Source organism: Dysidea avara, chromosome 7 (assembly GCF_963678975.1).
Source record: "Dysidea avara chromosome 7, odDysAvar1.4, whole genome shotgun sequence".
In the NCBI taxonomy this organism is placed as follows: domain Eukaryota; kingdom Metazoa; phylum Porifera; class Demospongiae; order Dictyoceratida; family Dysideidae; genus Dysidea; species Dysidea avara.
Genome location: NC_089278.1, coordinates 34358863 through 34382657, shown reverse-complemented (window position 1 = coordinate 34382657; position 23795 = coordinate 34358863). Strand labels below are relative to the sequence as shown.

Sequence of the window (23795 nt, the reverse complement as noted above, 5' to 3'; positions counted from 1 at the left end):
AAATAAGCTGTCTATACACAGCTCTGTAACTACTCAATCAAATTAGCTATCATTCTTAATTTTCTATTTACAGGGAATAATTTTTCTTGTTTTATTACTTCTTGTTAAATTGGCAATTACAAGACTATATTGTAACACAATTACTGTAACAGTGGATGCTAATAGAAAAGGAAATGGTAGTGAAGATCGTTACAAAAGAAATTATCTTGGTTATGCACTACAGCATTTACAGAGTAACGATTGTGTCAATATAATGTCCAACTCAGTCCCATTAACTACAGTAGTAGAGTTACACAACCTTAATGCTATTACAATAAGAGGACAGGGTAACACCATTGTAATGTGCAATAGTACTGGTGGATTATCCTGTAATAACTGTAGTAATGTTGTTATTGAAGGGATCACATGGGATGGGTGTGGTGATCCTCAGAGAAAAGAACTCCTTGGAGGAGTCAGTTTCAAACAGCTTACAAACCTGTTTATTAAAAATTGCACTTTCAAATGCTCAAAGCTTCGTGCACTATCTTTACGAAAGGTATCAGGGCTGTTGAAAATTGTAAATACTCAGTTTTTATTTAACACTGACCATAATATTATTTATTGCTTTCAAGCTCAAACTGGATATAAACATTGTGTAATAAAAAGTTTTACAGCTACTGGCGCAGTTGTGTTCAATGAAAGTATCGGTGACACCACCATAACTATATCAAACTGTAATTTTAGCAACAACGGACATATGGGTAAAGTCAATGATACTGATTATATGATATTACCTCCAAAAGTTTTAGAAATAGCTAGAGGAGCTGGCTTATTAATATTATCAAATAGTCTGAACTTCCAAGTCAATATTGCAATTGAAAAGACTGTGTTCTCATCTAATCGTGGACGTGGTGGTGTTGGAGTTTGTATAATGATTAAAAATTTTTTTATTTGTTACACTGAAGAAAGTCATTTTTCAGAACAACACTCTTGTTAAAGAATATGACACTGCATCGGCACTATGGGTGCAAATTGACAGCAAATCACTGCCCAAACTGTATATGTCATCATGTGTGTTTTATAGTAACAGAGTTGGAAGGAATATGATAAGGTTCTATGTGGAGGGATCCCCATCACACTTGCTTATAGAAAATTGTAGGTTTGAAAACAATTCAGATCATAGTGCTACTGTGATTGAATTGACAACCAAATCTCTGAGTGAGACTGAATTTGTTAATTCAAGTTTTATTTGCAACCGGCAAAGTGCTTTGCTTTATGTACACTTATACCATGCAAATAGTACAATTGCAGTGAACAGTGCAAACATTGAAAACAATACTGTGAATTTCTTGCAGAAAAAAGGAGGACTCATTATAGTTAAGCTTTATGAAGCAAAAAATATCTCAGCAAATTTAACAGGCTTAAATATTGTAAGAAACCATGCTGGTAATATCAAAGGTGGTGGAATTTACATAACTGGTTCTTTTATAATGGGCTTCAAATGTTCAATTCATGTTTCCAAGTTTTATAATAACATTGGATTTGGCTCTGGTACAGTTATTTATGCTTCCTTGGATAGTGTATCGGTATTGGAAAGTTGTTATATAATTTCTATTGATAATTGCATTTTCATTAACAATACTGGCAAAAGCATTGTATATGTAGCAATGAATTACTATATCATACCAGCATTTTTGATATTAAATGGAGACTTTATCAGCAATACAGGAATTCCATTGGAGCTTGTCAATGTAATACTCGTTGGCAAGGGTAAAACTACCATTAAGAATAATCAAGCCACAACAGGAGCAGCCTTGCATTTAAGCAATTCTTATGTTTTGCTAAACTACTCATCATTTCAGCTTAACATTATTGATAACCATGCTGACCTCTTTGGTGGAGGTATATATGTTGACTTTCCTTTGTCAAGCTCAGATAATAGTCAGTGTCACTGGTTACTGTTTTCTGAAGAAAAATTTTGTCACGAGTATGAACATGTATACAATAACTGTACCACACACATTGCTACTTCAACATTTTGCAGTGAAATTTTAAGATCAGAGGCTGCTGTTTTTGCAGTGTGGTTGATCAGTAATACAGCACTGCTATCTGGTAGTGCAATTTTTTATGACAATGTTGAAAACATCAATATGTACAATAGATCTATGTCGAATCCCACATCAATATTTTTTATTCCAAACAACTTTACTATATATCCCAACTCTTCTGGATCATTGATATTATCCACTCATCCAGAAAAATTAGTCCTCTCTGATCCAGCTAAATGTAATGGTGACTTCACAACCTGTAATATCACTGGTATAATGCTGGGACAAGAAGTTGAAATCCAAGCATCCATTTTAGGTTACAATGATCAACTAGCAGAAGTCACAGTATTCTCCGTTGAGTGCATTGAGAACTGTAACAATTACAGTGTATCAAGTGAATCCTTTGTTTTAGTAAGAAAAATGCTGCATGGTATAAGTATTTCTGGAAATCAAATACACAAAGAAAAATTATTAACACTGAAGCTGAATAGTGGTGTCATTAGTTTGACATTAAAAGTAGTCATTGTACCGTGCCATTTGGGATATGAGTACATTAAAAGTTCCCAACAATGTAAGTGCTACAGTAGCTGTGAGAATATAGTAATGTGCAAACATGACATGACAACTATTAAGAAAGATTATTGGTTTGGTAGTGTTGAAGGAAAGACATCTGTATCACGATGTCCAAATAAATATTGTAATTTTACCCGTAAGGAAGTTAATCCAGGGAGATTCTTGCTTTCATCAACTTATGATGACCAATGTGGTCTACACAGGACAGGACCAGCTTGTGGTAGGTGCAGCAATGGATATACTTTATCTTATGGATTTGACTACTGCATTGATATCAAAGATTGTACACCTGGAATAACGATACTAGTAGTTGTGTGTACAGTATTGTACTGGATAATTGTTATAGTAGTTGTATTAGGGGTCATGTATTTCAAAATTGATGTAGGCTACTTGTATGGCATCATATACTATTACAGTGTATTGGACATCTTGTTGGGAGACATTTGGAACTATTCTAAAGGACTGACTATAGTGAACAAGATTCTCTTCTTTATTGTTAGGCTAAATCCAGCTTTTCTTGGGAGACTTTGTTTTGCAAAAGAAATGAGTGGAATAGATCAACATGTCTTGAATTACAGTCATCCAACAGCAATTGCATTAATCCTTGTACTGCTTGCAATGCTTGCAAGATGTTCTAGGAGGTTTACAGCTTTTATCAGTAGAGGGATCATTCGTGCTATATGTTTAATCCTCACACTCACCTACACCTCAATTGCAGACATTTCGTTGCTATTGCTTCGGCCACTGCGATTTACTGGAATTCATGAACTTTTCTGTTTCTTATCTCCAGAAATCAGGTATTTTACTGGTCGTCATATAGCATATGGCACAATAGCATTATTATATGAGTTAGTAATAGTCAGTGGTCTGCCACTATTGCTGCTGCTAGAACCTTTTATAAACCACAAGATCAATTTTACAAGAATAAAGCCACTACTGGATCAATTTCAAGGATGCTACAAGGACAAGTGTCGTTGGTTTGCATCAGTTTATTTGTTGTGTAGACAAGTCATCCTCATCATTGTGGTTCTGAACTATTTGGATAACTACATTGCACTGTATGTGTTGATGGCATTTTGTGTGATAATAGTTTTCCTACACTACATAATACAACCATACAAGATTGATACGCTCAACAAATTTGATGCACTTTTTCTTTTGCTACTAGTAATGTTGGTATGTCTACAGGTTATTGTGCTCTCAGAGTCCACTAGCTTTACCACTGATGCCATAATTGGAGTAGCATATACTCTGATATTTTTGCCCCTATTTTTGTCCATTGTTTCATTGCTCTACATTCAGAGGAAGTTTCTTCAACATTTTGTCAGATGCTTAATGTACAAAATTTTGATCTTACTACAAAAATGGTTACACTTTACTCCAGACTTAAACTTCACACCACCATCACAATTTTCAAACTGCCCATTATGTGGTAATGCTAATACAAGGTAAGTAACTTTTACTATGCAAAATTTAATATTCATAATTTTATTTTATACAGGCATCTGGATGACTTTTCTTCTGACAACTATTTGTTACAAGACTCTTTTCTGAATTACACTGACTAATAGCTATGTACTACATTGAGGTTTAGCATACCAATTACATTGCACAAACTTCACTACTTTAATAGTATTTTATTTACCACGCAATTCATTTGTAAGAATAGAGAATTTATAGTTTAGATGCATACTCATTTAGTATGTATATTCCAGCATATGCACATGTAGTATGAAGTAGCTGAAAATACAACCGATTACAAGTGTATAGATTTTCACTGTGCAATCACATGGGTTCTATGATAATATGCCCAAAATAATTTCTTACTACAGTTATTCAATAGTTACAATCACATGTACAGAATCACATGTATAACTCAGCCCACCACACAATGTGTTAATGTAAGGAAGTGAATGGATGAAGTACTTGTACACACAGGGGCAGATCAATGAGCAGTAGTAATTGTCATTCCTCTATCATGAATACTCTTCTGCACGTCCTTTTCTTCTCTATGCATATTATATGTATAAATATATTGCAGATCTATGGCCCATGAACTACGGTGTCACGTAAGTGTTAGTTATGTAAGGATGTGAAATCTTGAAACCTATATACTAGTATTTTATATTTGGTACGTAGTACTTATACAGTAATTGTAGTGCAGATGAAAGAACATGCACTGATGAATGCTGGTAACTATACTACAAATTATTTCATTGTACTTTATATTATCAACAAAAATGCTGGTACTCAATAACTCAAAAAGTATAGTATTATCTAATCTAATTCGCACTAAGAAAAGAGTGTGGCCTTTTAAAATATGCTAGTATGAAAATAGACACGATACTGTACCAAAGGTATAGTGGCCAAGACAATTGCTACAATGAATAGTAATAGCCCATGAGCCTGGCATTAAAATTTTGGCTATTGGTACAATCTTTGTTGAATAAGGTTCATGTTTATTTTTGAGAAGGTTTAAATATACCCCAGTAGTAGGATAGCATAGATCATATGGTAGCTTATGGTTTTATGGTGCGATTTTCACTATATACATCCCAAAATTCAGCAAGAATCACGTACATAAGTGCATATAAGCAGTTTCAAACAAGTACGTAGTTGAGCTTGTGTTTGATGATAATAATATTTACGTTCTACTAATGTGGTAATCACACCCATTGACAGTAACCATGGTAACAAAAGTACTCATGCATTACTTTCAGTAGGATGCATTTAATGTCTGGATAGTGACTCTTCAAAGAACCACTTAGTAGCTTAGGTCTGATATGCTGTAAAATTAACTGTGCTGTGATTTGACAATTTAATCTTGTCAGTGTAGTTAGTAGACCATACCCAGTGACTGGATCCTCACTCTTCAAAAACCTCATAGTAGCTTAGACTCTCGTGGCCAGACTAATTATGTACCAGGTGTTTGTTGATTTACAGATTATATGTGTTTGTTGTAATATGGCCTCGGTACATTAGAATACTGCAGTCGCTTTAGGTGCGCTAGACAATTAATGCATGGTTAGCATTCTGAGGATTTGCAATGACACTTTACTGATTATGATATTTATCTTTGTGTGTGGTAACTATTAGCTCATTGCATGACAGCAGAGCATTGAAGCGCCTTCTTGAGACAGAAAAGAAATATTGTAGATGGAAACAAAGCATAATTCCAGCATCCTGATTTACAGCAGACAAGAAGTCAGAAAGATGAAGAAACAGTTGCAACAATGTGTTCAAGGTAATTGGATCAACCTTTTAGTTGAGAACCTTACTATATCAACAGCTGGGAAAGCTCCTAGAGAAGTTGATTTGGTCAGCAATGTTATTCAGATTTCAAAGATCAGCATCTAGAAAAAACCCTCCAGTAAAGAAATTTATATGACCCAATATATAGTATTGAACAAGTTAAAATGTTTCAGCAGCCTGTGTAAAAAAAGCAAGTGAAATCTACTGGCAGAGTGGCTATATTGAAGGTGGACAGATCTCATTTTGGGAGAATTATTGTAATGGATCAAGGGTGCCACCTCAAGATGGAAGATTTTCTGTCCCATCCCCTTGGACTTTGTCCACACATGCAAGATTATCTGGTAACTGCTCAACTAGTGCTACATTGCTTTGAGGAGACGTTGCTAAAGCAGCTTTATTGATTTTCCTAAGCAATCCATCATTGATCATAGATAGAATAAACTTTGTGCCAAAAGGTCAAAGGTGAGCAAGCTACATTAGTTTGGTGATGTTGCTGCTACAGTATTACAAATGGTGTTGAGAAAAGGAAATCATAGCAAGAAAATTAATGTTGTTTTTGACACATACATATTTATTCAATAAATAATGCTGTGAGGTGAAGAGTCTGGTACCGGTCACCAGTTGCAGAGCATTGCTATTACACAGATAATGTGGCAATGGAGGTATTTCTTAGGAACCACTTACAAAACCAGCTTAATTACTTAATTAATTAATTAATTGTTAGTGAATGAAAGTACAGAGAAAAGCTGGGTTGAAAACAAAATTGTAAGCTACTGTTGGTGAGGCTTGTTTCAAAATTACATTACAGGTATGTGTGCATGTACCATGTCTACAGTGTAATCAAGAAGAAGTTGATGCATGCAAGGACAGATTTCAGGCTATGATTATTTGCTCAGACGATACAGATATTTCATCATGTTGTCACTATGCATGCCATTGGAGTACCCTTTGTTTCAGAAGTGCAGCACAAAAATTCGGAAAACAGTAATAGACATCAAAAAAGTAGATTCTGGTGTGAGAATATCTGTGTGCCGAACCCTAATTGACATGCACACATATGACACTGTCAGTGCATTTGCCTGAGACAGTCACAGCAAGGGTTACCTAGATACCTTTATGGAGTTGGGTAGAGACGAGATGTATCATTAGAGTTAACAAACAAGCTTGAACATTTCATGTGCCATCTCTATACTCCTAAGATATATAATCTACTAATATAAACTCAATGAGCTAAGGTACTGCCAAGAAGGGTGAGATTGAAAGACATCAGCTTCCACTTTACAGAGATCAGCATGCTCTTTGATGGCTACCATATGGTGAAGATATTTAAAACAGAATCCTAGTATTCCAAGTTCTGAAAGCAGGGAATGGAAGATTGAAAAGGAAGGATTTGAATCAGATTCTCAGCTAGTGGTACACTGGATGACTGGTCAACCAGCATCCCAAGCTATTTTAGACCTTCTAGTGTGCAATTGTACAAAGAAGTGTGAGCTGCCAAGATGCGTTTGTATGGCTAATGAGCTCAAGTGCACAGGAATGTGTTAACTGCAGCATAGTGACAATCAGGCTGACCTTGCTGGTGATGAATAAACTTCAAGGTAAACTAGAAGAATATGACTTTTAAAATGAAAAAAATGTTGTAATTATAATGATTTTGCATAATTTTAATGCTTAATTACTTAACATAACCATATAAAAATTAGAAACTACCACTAATGCATTGCTATAATGCATTTTTGTGTTATTGGGATTCAAAAAATGCAATGAACCTTTGTACCGACTGACCCCTCTGACTATGGACTATGACAATGTCACTTAATTTGTGAGATTACAAATTAATTGACATACATGTAATATCATCGCAGTTATTTCTTGGCTGTCACTTGTGATATTTTCACATATACCTATTGTTTGGAAGGCTGCATGCCTTATTCACAGCTTGGCTGTTTTGGAATAGATATAGTTTCTTTTGCATTTGTATATGCTGGTTTTTGTCTATCTTTAGTACTATTTTGAAATTAATTTTTGCATTATTTTGTAATTAGTTGTTGAATTTCACACACATTTATTAAGGGACCATGAAAAGCTACTGTGATACTGGTATCTTTCTCATTGGAGTTTTATGCTTCTGTAAGGTAACTGGCTTCTATTGCTGCTTGCCATCAACTCTGTCCTTTTTTGATCTTATACCATCACTTACCGATGGATCAATTTCCATACAGTTAAAGTCCCTGTAAACTCATTTTAGTATGGCTTTAGTAGAATATTTGCACAAGTGAGTGTACAATAGACATGCAATAAACTAATGAGCACAAAATGTAGCTATCATCATACGTAGCAACATATTTATTAGTACTGTATAAAACTGAAAGCATTACTTGTTATTAGTAGCTATAGTCAATATACACATTTGCAAGTTTTTTTTTCAAAGTGCATAGATATATTGAAAGCATAGTTTGCACACAGCCAATGCATACATACAGAGCTGAGAAGGAAGACAATAGTTGCTACAAAAGAAACTGTGCTATTTTTGCAATTCATCTTTATAAAGAGCAACACAAGATTGAATCAAAGGAATTATACATTAAAAAGTAAAGGCAAGTGTGTATCATTGAAACCCCTAAAATAGTTTACAGAACTTAGGTGGCTTGGGACTTTAATAATGTATGTTGTTATACATTACATCCTAGGATTAAATGTTGCCTTAAGTAAATAGTCAATTTTGTTAAATATATCGCTGGTAATTTTTTTTACATAAGCCTGTCCACTTTGTATTACTTCTAGTTTACTTGTATGACTTGATTGATTTGTTTGCTTAACCTTTAAGTTTGAATAACCATGTATGTAATATTTGTTTTATAGCCTAAACTAGACATCTTTATATTATGGAGATTAACTTGTAAAATAAAAATAGAGGGAGATATAATCTGTGTGCGCTCATGATGTAGTAGCATTGTAGCTAGTAAATTGGAGAGAATATTTTAGAATAGAATAGTAGGTATTCATTGAAAACTGTTATGAATGCATGCACAGGAAAATACCTCATGTATGGGTTGCATTAACATAGTGGCTGGTGGAAAAAAAGTCCTCCCCCAAAACCCATCCTTAGGACTTGGAGAATACATTTGAAAACTAGTATATACAAAACCAAGTACAATGATATCAAAGATGATAAAAAATACAATATTATAAAAATTATTGGGATTAATTCTATCATGGGAGGAAATGCACAGATATTGAAGGGAATTTTGTGTGGCAGACATTGTTCCTATTTCAAGAGTAGCTCTTTTATCCCAATACTAGCTTGGGGTGTGATAGCGTATGGTTTGATTAGGATTGTTAGGATGGCCTTAGAAAGAGTCCAGCTACTCAGATTATACAAGGAATCAAAAAAAGAGTTCAGCTACAAAAGAGTCTATTCAGCTACAAACAGTTCACATGTAGAGAGTTACTACAAACAAATCACCCTGTAGAGTGTTCAGCTACAAAATTGTCATCCTGTAGAGAGTTCAAGTCATCCTATAGAGACATGCACAATTAAGTCATCTGGTAGAGAGTGCAGCTACAAACAAACAGGTTTCTCCTGTAAGAGTTCAGCTACAAACAAGTAAACCTGTAGAGAAGAATTCATGTGATAAATTTATATGGCAGTAATAACAAATTTGTATTATTGTAAGCAAACTATATCCACAAACAATGGCGGATCCAGGATGGGGCATTTGGGGCAAATGCCCCCCCCCCCCCCCCCCCCCCTTCAAGAAATTGCATACAAGATCGAGATACTCTAATAGAGCAGTCAATTACTCTAATAAAGCAGTCACAATGTTAATGAGGCAGTGTAGCTTACCTATGAAGCTATATATAGGATTTTATTTTACATAACAGACGTGATATATTTGGTAAAGGATAACTAGCTATTACTGTTGTGACCTTTTTTTTTTTTTTTTTTTGGTCTTCAACTGTTTTTCAGCAAGGTGCCCCTGACAGATAAAAACTGGATCTGGATCCGCCCCTGACAGATATAAACTGGATCTCTTCTTCCTTTTTGCAGTAAAGAAAAAGACAGGTGAAACAAAGCCCCAAAGCCGGCCATTGAATATTATATAAGTACAAAACGAAGTGATATCTATACCTAAACAGCCAAGCTGTAAAAAAGGGTGCTGCCCCCAAAACAACCACTGTAAAAAGATGTGACATCCAAGATGGCAGTCAAGAAATGGGGCTGTGATATGTAGGTTTAAATATTACAATTCAAGCGAATTTGTTAGCACACAAATTCAACTGAATTGTTGCAAATTCCAACCATCTCAATTTTTTTTGGCCACTAAATCTTGGATTTCACATCTTTTTCACAATGGCTTTTTTGGGGGCCACACCCTTTATACAGTTTGGCTGTTTTGGTATAGATTATCTAAACCAAATATATATATATATATATATGTGCACACTACGTAGCTGTAGTTGGTTGTTTATTGTGTGCACATAAAATTATATCATAATGCTTCTTTTACCCCAGCAGTGCCTATACTAAGATGTGTCTTGTTATGCATAAGAAAGAGTTGGATGAAGGAAACTTTGCATATCATGATGTTAGCATATTATATCTGAAATAGTTATAGTTTCAGAAGTGCACATGAACTGTTAGAATGGTAGTATTTACAATTGACTTCAAAAAGCAAATTTAATAGGTACATAATAAGCTAGTTTGTTGGGTAGCATCATGATATGAAAAACACATGGTATAATTAACAATACTACGTACAGTACGTCACAGATGTTGCAAGTTCAGAAATTTAGTACGTAGTTATATATTATAAAGTAAGGTATATTTTGGCTGTGTAGCTTATAGTATAGATTCATTAATTTTATAGAAAGGTATATGAAATATCAGAAAGAAATTATGTGAAATACAGTACTTCTACAAGGTTGCTATAGCCAGAAAACTCTGGTTAGTTCTGCAGCCACTGAAAGTGGTTTGCTTGAGATGCAGGTATAAAATTAATAACCTTTTTGTACAATGTAAACACTGAACATTATCCATTTGTTATTACCAGACAATGAAGACAATTGCTTCTTTATTAATAATAATACTTGTTGACTGGATTCAAGTAAAACTAGGACATCAAACAATGATTGCTATTAACATAAATGGAAATGATACTGAAGAGTGTTTGGAAGGAGATTATCCTTGTTCTTCACTTGGTTATGTACTAAACCATTTACAGAGTAATGATTGTGTCAACATAACATCCAACTCAGTCCCATTAACTACAATAGTAGAGTTACACAACCTTAACGCTATTACAATAAGAGGACAGGGTAACACCATTGTAATGTGTAACAATACTGGTGGAGTATTCTGTACTAACTGTAGTAATGTTGTTATTGAAGGGATCACATGGGATAAGTGTGGTGATCCCCAAAAACAAAAAAATCTGGGAGGGATATGTTTTATGGTCCTGATGAACTTGTATATAAGAAACTGCACTTTCCAATATTCAAAACTCCGTGCTGTGTACTTGCAACAGATATCAGGTGTTTTTGTCATAGAAAATTCTCAGTTTTTATCCAACATCAACAATGACGACATTTATTGTTTTTCTGCACAAGATGGATTCAAACATTGTGCTACAAAGAATTTTACTGCAACTGATGGGATTGTATTCAATGAAACTATTAGTGAAACTAACGTAACAATTGTGGGTAGTACTTTCAACAACAATGGACACTTTGGTAAAGTCAATGACACTTCCTATATTATGACACTACCTGATAAAGCTTTAGAAATAGCTAGGGGAGCTGGCAAATTAGTTTTATCAAATAACCGTAATGTCTCATCGTGGACGTGGTGGTGTGGGAGTCAATATTAGAGTAAAGAATTCCTCATCGGTTGTGCTCAAAAATATCACATTTCTTAACAACAGTCTTGTTAAGGAATATGACACAGCTTCATCATTATGGGTGCACTTTGATAGTAATTCATCATATCAGATATTACACTTGTCATCTTGCACATTTCATGGTAACAGGGTAGGAAGGAATATGGTAATGTTTTACGTAGCAGGATTTCCTTTATACATGCTGATTGACAACTGTGTTTTTAAGAATAATTCAGATCACAGTGTTTCTCTCATAGAGTTAGGTATTCATTCTCAGAGTGTGTTTAATGTAGTGCATTCAAATTTTATTATCAACAAGCACAGCGCTTTGATTTATGCACAAATATGTTCTGCAAATTTTACAACTTTGATGAATAGAATAAACATTACAAACAACAGTGCATTTTTTCTACAGAAAAAAGGAGGATTTATTTTCTTTGAAATGCATGATGCAGCAAATTGTTCAGTAAACATGACAGCATTATACTGTGCAAAGAATCATTTCGTTAGCACCATCAATGGTGGTGGGATTTATATATCTGGTACTTTTCACTCAAGCTTTAAATGTTTTATTCTGGATTCAAATTTTAATGGCAATACTGGATTTGCCACTGGTACTGTTATTTATAATTCTTTGGCCAGTGTGACTGTAGAAATTAGTTCTTATGTGGTTTTTATTGACAAGTGTGTCTTTACTAACAATGCTGGAAAGAGCATTGTGTATGTAGCAATGGAGTATTATGTTATACCAGCATTTTTAATTTTAAATGGAGACTTTATTAACAATACAGGAATTCCATTGGAGCTTCTGAATGTAATATTAGTGGGTAAAGGTAATACCACCATTCAAAATAATTGTGCTAAAACAGGAGCTGCACTGCATTTAAGCAATTCATACATTTTATTAAATTATTCTTCATTTCAATTTAATTTAATTAACAATCGTGCTAATCTTTATGGTGGAGGTATTTACCTTGATTTTTCATCATCAAAGTTGGACCATAGTCAATGTCACTGGTTGCTGTTTGCTCAGAACAACTTTTGTCAAAAGTACACTCACAAATTAAATGATTGCTCCACACACATCTGTACATCAACATTTTGCAGTGTGCTTTCAAAAACAGAACATTCAGTTACAAGTGTTAAATTAATTAACAATACAGCTCTGCTATCTGGTACTGCTTTGTTCTATAAAAATGTCGATGTGTTTAAGTCTTCTTCTTCTTCTGATACAAACATGTCAAATCCATCTTCCATATTTTACATTCCTGGTAATTTCAACATAATTCCTGGTGCAATGGAACCATTGGCTTTAGCCACTGAGCCAAAAATGTTAATGTTGCATGATCCAGCTACATGTAATGATGATATCACCACATGTAGCATCACTGACATAATGCTTGGTCAGGAAATCAAAGCTCCAGCAACTATTTTAGGCTACAATGAAAAACAAGCACAAGCCACAATGTTCTTTCTCACATGTGTCAAAAACTGTGATCACTATGCTGTATCAAATGAGTCACTTGTTTTAGTGCGAGATACACTAAATGGAATAACAATTGTTGGAGCTCAAGTTCAAAAACATGTATCACTATTGTTACAATTGGACAGTGGTGTGATCAGTTTAACCCTAAAGGTTGAGATTGTGCCGTGTAATATGGGATATGCATATGTTAAAACATATAAACAATGTAAATGCTACAGTAGTCCTGAGAATATAGTAATATGCAAACAAAACATGACAACTATTAAGAAAGATTATTGGTTTGGTAGTGTTGAAGGAAGGACATCTGTATCACGGTGTCCAAATAAATATTGTAATTTTACCCGTAAGGATGTTAGTCCAGGGAGATTCTTGCTTCCATCAACTTATGACGACCAATGTGGTCTACACAGGAACAGGACCAGCTTGTGGTAGGTGCAGCAATGGATATACTTTATCTTATGGATTTGACTACTGCATTGATATCAAAGATTGTACACCTGGAATAACAATACTAGTAGTTGTGTGTACAGTATTGTACTGGATAATTGTTATAGTAGTTGTATTAGGGGTCATGTATTTCCAAATCAACATGGGATACCTGTATGGCATCATATACTATTACAGTATATTGGACATCTTGTTGGGAGATATTTGGAACTATTCTGAAGCATTGACTATGCTTCACAAAGGCCTGTCTACTCTTGTTAGGCTTAACCCAGCCTTTCTCTGTAAACTATGTTTTGTAAAAGGGATAAGTGGAATAGACCAGTATGTCTTGTATTACGTTCATCCAACAGCAATTGCTCTCATCCTTGTACTGCTTGCAGTGTTAGCAAGGTTTTCCAGGAGATTTACAGCCTTTATTAGTAAGGGGATTATCCGTGTAATATGTCTGATCTTAACACTTGCTTACACTTCAATTGCAAACACTTCTTTACTAATACTACGACCACTTAGGTTTACAGGTATCAATAAGAGTTATTGTTATTTATCTCCAGACATCAGATATTTCACTGGTCGCCACGCAGCCTACAGCATTGTAGCATTGTTGTATGAGTTAGTCATAGTAAGTGGCTTACCCTTTCTGCTACTACTTGAACCATTCATAAATCACAAAATCAATTTTACAAGAATAAAACCACTACTAGATCAGTTTCAAGGATGCTACAAGGACAAGTATCGCTGGTTTGCTTCCATCTACTTGTTGTGTAGACAAGTCATCCTCATCATTGTGATCATTGAATTCCTGGATGACTACATAGCATTGTACTTGTTGGTAGGAATTTACTTGATAATAACTTTGCTACACTACATGGTACAGCCATACAAAATTAATATGCTCAACAATTATGATGGAATTTTCCTATTGTTGTTGATAATGGTGTCATCCCTGCAAATGATTGTGTTATCAGAATCCATTATTTTCACAAATACAGTCATAATTGGGATAGCCTATGCTCTAATATGCTTGCCTCTTGTTGCATGCATTTGTTTATTGGTATATACACAAAGGAGATTTCTGTTACATTATATCAGATGCTTAAAACACAAAGTTATGAAATACATACGGATAAAGTTCCACTTCACTACAGATGTACATTCAAGATCACCATCCCCATTGCCAAATTGCCCACTGTGTGACAGTGCTAGTAGAAGGTAAGTATCAAATTTTAGCCAAGCTGAAAGTTGTCATATATTTGTGTGTATACTGTTGATACTGAATTGCCATAAATTAAAACCTGATGCTATAATAGCTTTAGATACAGATTGCCAGTGTATAGCTACACTGTTTCAGTGTGTTACATTTACTCATGTGTAGTGTTAATGTCATCTACCAGTATGCAAAAATTTTTCTGTAGGCGTCTAGAATTATCTGATGACTTTTCTTCTGATGACCACTTGTTTCAAGAGTCTCTTTTGAATTATATACATTGACTAACTTGTACATAACTTATACAGTTGTAGTATAGTATGTAGGTTTAACATGCCTCACACATATCTTTAATTTTAACCAATGCTTTTACTACAGTGTACATACAGTAATATTATTTTGGTGAGATAAGTTTACAGACTTGCATTATTTTAACATATCATATCATTGTTTTGGAATAATACACATAAGTTGATATAATAGCCAGCACAGGCATGTAGACATGTGTTAGTGTTGTTGGTGCTCTATGCATATTATTATGTGTAATATTTATTTCCACATCAATCTGAGTAGCTACATACATGCAACGTGTAAATAAATTCTTGTCCTTTTGGTTACTAAACAAAGTGAGTATATATACGTATAGTATATGTATTTAATTTCATACACGTATTGTATTGCTCATAGCTATATACGTATACCACCAGGTTAATGAGCTTTTTATAATACAAAATTTGTATTATGTACAATCAAAAGGTATACTGGCCAGCAAATAATTTGTCAGGATAGCCATTTTTTGTTAACAGCATGCTCAGTGACTATATAATGTAATGAACTATTGATGTGGTACATCAATGTAAACATAAAAACAGTAACTTTGAAATGAGTGTCATCAATGAGATTTAGCTATCTATAAGCAACTGCATCAGTGGCCATGTTTCAATTATTCATGCACAACATTTCTAACCATGAGTCAACAAAATTACTTGTTTACATTATTGCATAATATGAAATACTTAATTCACATTATAATGAAACATGAAATGTACATTGATTGTGTAGTGCCATTTGGTATATTATTTACCTATTAATCAGATTGTACAGTAAATACTTCAATTTTTTTCAAGTTTGAGCAATGTACAGTAAAAGCTTTTGCAAATTTGTAAACATATATTATATGGACATCTAAATATTTCATGTTAAAACTTTTATTGTTAATGCCAAAACCTCAAAATCAGTGAAATTTTCCCTTATGAAGTATTTAGGTTATATGGCATATAGAGACTGACCATGGCCACATGTTGCCTTTCTTTACTATTGCCATGCTACATAAGTGATCAGAATACAAAATATGAGTAAACTGATGCAGCTAAAAGCTATTGTGCATCTTTACTTGGTAAATACTTGCTATGTAATTGTATTGCCCCAAAACCTCCTTGTGCCGTAGAGATTATTTTAATGTGAAACTAAAAATAAAAACATACTCAGTCTGCTTGTTTATTTAGGTGTTAGTGAATCAAAAGCAACATACATATTGTTATAAACAAAGTTATAGTATTGCACTTTTACTTTAAAATTTATTTCTATTCTCATTGTGTACATGCATTTCAAGTACTACACAGTAGCTATGTGTGGTAAGAAAATTGTATATAACTAATTTATATGCATAAGAAGGTGTGTGATGTATGTGGTCAAGATGAAAGATCAGATATAATAATACTTATACAAAAGAGGATTTATTTGTATGGACTGTGTCTGTCATATTTACATGTATACATGCATGTAGAATCACAAACAATACATGTACCATATCTAGAACAAACATATCAGCTGTAAAATTAGTCAAGAAAGTGTATGAAATTAGAGTTGACACCTAAATAATCATGTGACAGGATTTGTGAAAAGGTAACTTTTTCACGCACAAAATTAGACCCAATTTTTTAACTTCAAAGCTTCATAACTTTTTAATATCATTGCATATAATTGCCTGACGAGTGTAGCTACAGTATCTGGGTACATGTTGACAATAAGAGCAAGATATCATCTGTACAAGGAATCAAGTGTTACATCATCCTGTTTGCTGGCATGTAAATTGTGTGGAAATGGTACAGCACCTTTTCGCAAATCCGGTCACATATCATACGTAGCTAATGTTGTAATAATCAAAATTTATGTCTTTTTAATGGCAACACTTTTGAATCAGCTATTCTGTTTGATTTCATAACTCCTTTAATATATACCATTTTTGAAGACTGCATCCTTTCACAATTTGGATATTTTACTCAGTTTGCAGTGAGTGACAAATCAAGTAGTGAAACAATAGGTTGCCAACACCTGTAGCCATACTAGTGAAAATTTAATCCCTACTTCAGTCATACACTGTTTTTACTAATTGACTAATTTACTGACTTACTGATGGCTTCAAACTACTATAATTCAACTATCATGAACATGACGTGGTCTACAGTATTCCACATTTATAAAGGTGTTACTTGCCCAGAAACATGTATTTTACTTCACAGTACCACAGAAGTGGAGTGTCATGAATTAGAGGCTTACCCTTCATCTTCAGGTTGTTGTTCTCTTCAATTTTTGTGCCCAGGTGTATTCACAGGCCACTGCAGTATGGCTTCTTGCAATGTTTTATCTAAATCATAACAGGTAGGAAATAGTTACAACCTGACCATTGGCTTGTAAATAATCACTATGCATGTGAGGCAAGTGCTTTGTTGCATAGCCTACTACATCTGGCATCATCATGATGAAGCAGTACCTTATGAATATTATATGAGCTCAGAAATGCTATAAGATGCTTATTGCAAGTATAAAAAAAAATATTAGACCTCCTGAGTAAGATATCATTGTTATTAACCTAAGGCTGAGGCAAAGCCGAGGCCAAAGTGTTAACAACAAAGATATCCTAAAATGCTGTTAATACGTAGCTTCTATCCCACACTTTAAAGCAGATAAATTCATAAACAATGTAATCTGAAAATTGCTGAAATCAAGCTGTTGATAAAAATGATATCCTGACACATCTTCTATCCCACACTTTGAAGCATTTTATACATGACAGTGAGGCTAGTAAGTTGTGTATGATTTCAATTTTGGCTGTGCTTGTATATATAATGTAATTTTTGCTTTTGATCCAACTAAATGTGTAAATTATGTTGTCTTTTCATATTTAAAATTCTCACCTATACTGAAATTTAATATGCATGGGGTTTACTTACCATGTTGTTGTTTTGTTACTTTGAGGTATAGTAGAGGTTTAGTGGGGTATATAGAAGGAAGTTTAAAAGCTAGTAAGAATTTTAGTTAGTATTCTGCAGAAGCACTAATGGTGTTATAATACAACACATTTAATGCCTGCTTTAGTCTTTGGGCTTGATAGATGGCTTCAAATGCAAATAAAAGTCTTGTCTTCTCAATACTTTTACAGTTTTGCTTCCCAACAGCACTTAATTTTTGTAACACTTAAACTGCACATATATACTCAAAGCATTGGCATTAAAGTACGAACCAATAATTACATGACAGATATTTTCATGTAGCCATTCTACATCTGTGACTATTACCAAGGATATGTTCAATTAAAAGATTTATACTCTTTGGAGTCTTTGCACTATTACTTCAACTAGTCCACACATCAGTGCAAAGTAGATATTGAAGATTGTTTGGAAGGAGTCAAGGAGATTATCCTTGTTCTTCACTTGGTTATGTACTAAGCCATTTACAGAGTAATGATTGTGTCAACATAACATCCAACTCAGTCCCATTAACTACAATAGTAGAGTTACACAACCTTAATGCTATTACAATAACAGGACAGGGTAACACCATTGTAATGTGTAACAATACTGGTGGAGTATCCTGTAATATCTGTAGTAATGTTGTTATTAAAGGGATCACATGGAATGAGTGTGGTGAACACATAAGTGATGTTAGCTCCACAAAAATAATCAATTTAACCACATTCAAGATTTTTATCTAATTGTAAATATAATTCAAAGATCATATATTTACATGATTTATGGAACAGGTGTGCTATTGTTCTTTAGAATTGATAATCAGTCCAATATAAGCATTTTAAACTGTGTATTTTATATTAAATGATTACATTGGCAATGACTATGACAGCAGTTTTTGTTTCCAAGGATCTACCTTAGAGCTAATATCCATTAACTCTAGCAAAAATTTAAGTAAGGTTAGCATATTTTCATGCAATTGTGGCCTCCATAATTATTATGGGGGAGTCTAGCTATATACATTAGAATACTCTTAGCTTCAAGTGAATCTCAAAAATACATTTTGTAACAACATAGTGTTGTCAATAATCATAGCATCACCTCAACACTAGCACTCTTTCCTGATTTCAGTCAGAAATGAAGCAACGCACCCACCATTGTACATGTAGCACGTGTCACGAGTTATTATGCCGTTTATCACATGCCAGTGAAATTCCCATTTGCTATACCAGGCCGGTTTAGGACATTTTGATGCAGGTGGTACATAATAATTAATTTAATTCTTAATGGTTTTTCAATCAAACTGTATTGGGCATGCCTGTTCTAGCTGAAATTTTTGCCATATATTTTTTTGTAAAGATGTCCGCAAACTTCTTGATATGTATATTATTATTGTGCAGTAAAGAGTATGATGCATAGATCACAACAAACAAATTACAAGCTATAGTTTATGAGGTTTTTGTAAACACGACACCCGAGTGCTGCAGGCCCGAGGGTGGAGTTGTTTGCAAATCAAATACAAACCAAAGGGTGTGTACTAACTGATTTATTGTATAGATCAAAGGGCAAAGGCACCCATTTGTAGCACAGAAGGAACAAGAAGGCAAGGCTAATATTGGCTACCGCTGAGTGCTGTACACAAGGGATGGTTTTACTCACTAATTACTGCCTTGATGGTTAGTTGATTCATTGTTAGCTAGTTTATTCACTGAAAGCACGTTTCCATGGGCAAGCATGGGGTGTGCATTGATGCCAATCACTCCAGTAATTGTATAGCTTCACAACATTTAGATAGGTCAAGGGTGTATTTAGGGAGGGGGGGTTCCTGGAGTTCTGAAAATCCCTTCAAAATTTGAACTTGTGGGTTTGCAGCAGGAACACCAACCATCATAGTTTGAATGCACAAATATACAGAAAGATGGAAATAGAGCAGAGCTACTGAGCTACAGTGCATGTAATAGGAAACTTGCTCAAATGGGTTTAGGGAGAACAAGAATATTAATTTAACTATGCTGTTGCAAGGATTTAGTAAAAGATCAAGATACTCTAATAGAGCAGTCAGATGTATTCTAATAGAGCAGCTAAAGTACTCTAATAGAACATTCATAACAGATTGCAAGTATAATTTTATTAAAGAATAATGTAAATGTAAGACTAGTTTGAAATATTTTTTGAGCTTTTAACTGGTTACTCCTGACCATGCATGCAGCCATATTAAAACCATAATTATAGGACCTAGCATATATTATTGAAGATAGCGTATCCATAGAGTAATTGCATTTGATGTTCAAAATCTGTCAGTGGTTGGGGGTTGTGCCCCAGACCTCTGCATCAATAATTCACTACCAAATCTATAACCCCCTTTGAAAAGTCTTGGATACGCCCCTGAGGTGTGATGTGATGATGATTGAGTGAGGTTGAAATTCTATAGATATACTCTATCTACACTTACACCACAAAGAAGTAAAGTGTGTCAGGGATATTGTGTCAGGCACACTTCACTTTTTACAGTGTAGTCAATAGCCTTAATAAATTGAAAGATTTGAAAGGTGACTCAAAGGCAGCTTCTGTTCTGCTGCTTGTATGTACAATGTGAATCTAGTAAATTAGTCACATACACAGTATAAGCCAGCTACTAGCACATGCAGAGAAAAGAACTCTTATAGCTACTTGTAATTATCAGTATACTAGAAAGAAGTTTAGTTACAATGCATGCAAAAACAGCCAAGCTGTATAAAAAGGGTGTAGCTTTTAAAAACCTGGATGAAAAAAAGTGAAATCAAAGGTGGCAGTCATGAAATGGGCAAATGGCTATGATGATGTTAATGCACAGCACAAAGCCATTATTAAAATTTGTCATATCATTAACATTATTGCAACCATTTGATGGCTGCCACCTTTGATTTCACAGCCTTTTTCATACAGGTTATGAAATGGATGCAATGATGTTATGTTGTTACGTTTTAATAATGAACAAAGCCATTACTAAAATTTGTTATGATTGACATGCATTATTGCAGCCATTTTATGGCTGCCACCTTCAGTCTTTTGAAGACCAGCAAGCCACACCAGCACCAGCAGGTCACACCCAGTCTTGAAGGTTGCATCCTTTTTATACAGCTTGGCTGTTTTGTATGGATTTCAATTCTTTTTGTATTTTAATTGCGTACCCCAAAGGCAACCATATAAACTTACATTGAGGCTTTTTCACAAATCAATATTTTTCTTATCTACAGATACAGTGCATATGATGGTATTATCAAGAGTTATATTAACTCTTGGTATTATGATATAAGCCAAAATAGTGTTCTACCAATACAGAAAATATCTATCAATCAGATACCAATTTTAAAGCCTATGCCTGCCTGTCCGCCCGCCTGCTCACCTTCTTGCTTGACCACAGTCACAAGGCTGGAGGCTTTACTTTGTAACTCTGAAGCATCAAACTCCATTATAATTATTGTATTATGGGTCTCTATCAGCACTTACGACCAACTATTATCTCCTTTATTAGCCAATGCCTGTAGCAGGAACACCATCAAGAATTTTCATAATGGATTAACACACAATGTAGCGTATACAAAAAAGATTAGCCAAAGCTTGTTGGAATGGCTTTATTTTACTGTGAAATTGTTCAGGTGATGAAATGGCTGAAGTGTTAGACAATGATACAAGAAAAGGACCAAGAACACCTGATTTAATTATCAGAAATCTGGAAATATTTGTCAACAGTGTGATTTTTCATCATTTGTCACTCACAGAACTTACTGTATTACTATGAAAAGTTAAATTTTAACATCTTAGAAATTAAAATGGCCATATCTCACTGCACAAAATTGTAATTCCTGCATGAGATTTTGTGCATAATGAATTGTGATAATATTTCCTTGAGACAGAAAAGTCTTAATGTGGAGTAAAGGAAATGTAAATGGAATTGTGTAAAGAATTGTCGCAATTAATTTACTTTTCAGTACTTTATGTACAGGAATATGTGCCTTCAGGAAATTTGCATGAATTATGAATATTTTTGTGATAAATTTATACATTTCCTTAAAAATTTCACTAATCTCAACTGTTGCTTTTTGTTCCCATGTATTGTTGAATATGTAGAATCCAGGCTTTTGGAAAATCAGTCTATAATATCCCATATGGTACATCTAAATTTTATGAACACGATGAAGCATTTAATGAGATTTATACATTTAACTAGTGCTGAAATGAATAGCAATTTTTACTATTCAGATAGTTGGGAACAAAATGACTGATTGTTTGATTTTTCTTTAAGCATAAATAAATACCGATATCTTTGTTGGGAAGTATAAGGTAGAGTCTGAAAGTTCTTTCTATCTCTTCTAAAATGGATTTTTTCAGTATGAATATGCTACTTTGTTCACAATTTCAAGCTTCCAGGTATTTGAATAGCATTGTAATGAATCGAATAATGTCATACCGACCGAATAGTAGAATATCCGAATAATCGTTCAGCACTAAAGTCAACAATCCATAGTGATCAGTAGTTACATTACAACAAGTTCTATGAAACAATCTAACAGGTACATGTCTTAATGGTAACTCAGTGAATTACCAAATTGTAAATAATTTAATGTGCAATGGTTGAAGTTACAATGTGTTTCAAAAGTGGTGTTTATAAAAAAAAGATTTTACTTGAATGCAATTCCTATGTAACTTTTTGTTGCATATTCTTTTAAATTGCTATATATATTATTTGCATTGTGTGACATAGTGAGGTGATGTAATGACCTACCTCAAACACATTCCATAAAGTTGCTGCTATTTGTTTTCTTAATGCCAGTTAAAAGTACAAGGAAAGTTGATGAGTTGCTCTTCATTGTAATCCTTAATGTCAGTAAGGTAATATTATAATTTTCCTGTTCTGATCGGCTGCCATCAGGTTTAACCAGTGGTGATGATGTTCCCAGACCCCAGCAAGTCACTACACTACAATATTGTTTCGTTGATGACTGTACCATCGTGAGGACTGACACTGGAGAGAAGCTGGATATTACCTAGTGAGTACACTACTGATAGCCTCCTTGTTGCTACCCCAACAGATGGCCACACCTCTGTGATGATTGCCAGGCTAGATGATGAGCTGCCATGTGTTGTTCCTATATGGGTGAAGCCACTGGTCTATTAGTAATAGCCATACTAGTGCTTGTCTCAATCAATGTGCTGGTATAGTATTTGTGAATGGTTATGTATTTGTTGTCCATTCAATTTTCCAACAGCTGCGCACTACAGTTGGCAAGTTGTTAATGTTACATAGCCTTTTCATAACCCTCATGACTACCAGTTTTGTTGCTAAGATTTTGATGTCGTTGTCACATATAGGGAGATGGCTTATAGCTTGCTGTTCTATTGCTTTCTCTACAGTGCTATCTGCCCCTGGTTGTTACTAAAGTTGCTTATTATGCTGCAATAATATTATTGAATGCACATTCCTGATATCAATGTATTGTATTGTATTGAAGTGGTGTCAAATGGCCAGCACAGTATATTATTACTATAGGAACCTAGAACAGGCTGCTCTATTAGAGCATTTGATCTTCAAATTAAGGTCTGGAAATTGTACCCAAAATAATGATGGGAATTGAAAGCTATAATTATAGTGCATCATATCTAATGCTCTAGTTCCATAAAATGGTAATTTACTACAAT

At 34.2% G+C, this 23795-nt stretch overlaps 1 protein-coding gene across 1 annotated transcript; it reads left to right on the top strand.

The window, feature by feature from the left end:
- Positions 1-404: 404 nt before the first annotated feature.
- Positions 405-4357, top strand: LOC136262029 (uncharacterized). Its single transcript, XM_066056161.1, has 2 exons — positions 405-4048; positions 4102-4357. Exons 1-2 carry the CDS (start codon positions 1041-1043, stop codon positions 4166-4168), a joined length of 3075 nt encoding a protein of 1024 aa, XP_065912233.1. The 5' UTR covers positions 405-1040; the 3' UTR covers positions 4169-4357.
- The last annotated feature ends 19438 nt before the right edge of the window (positions 4358-23795 follow it).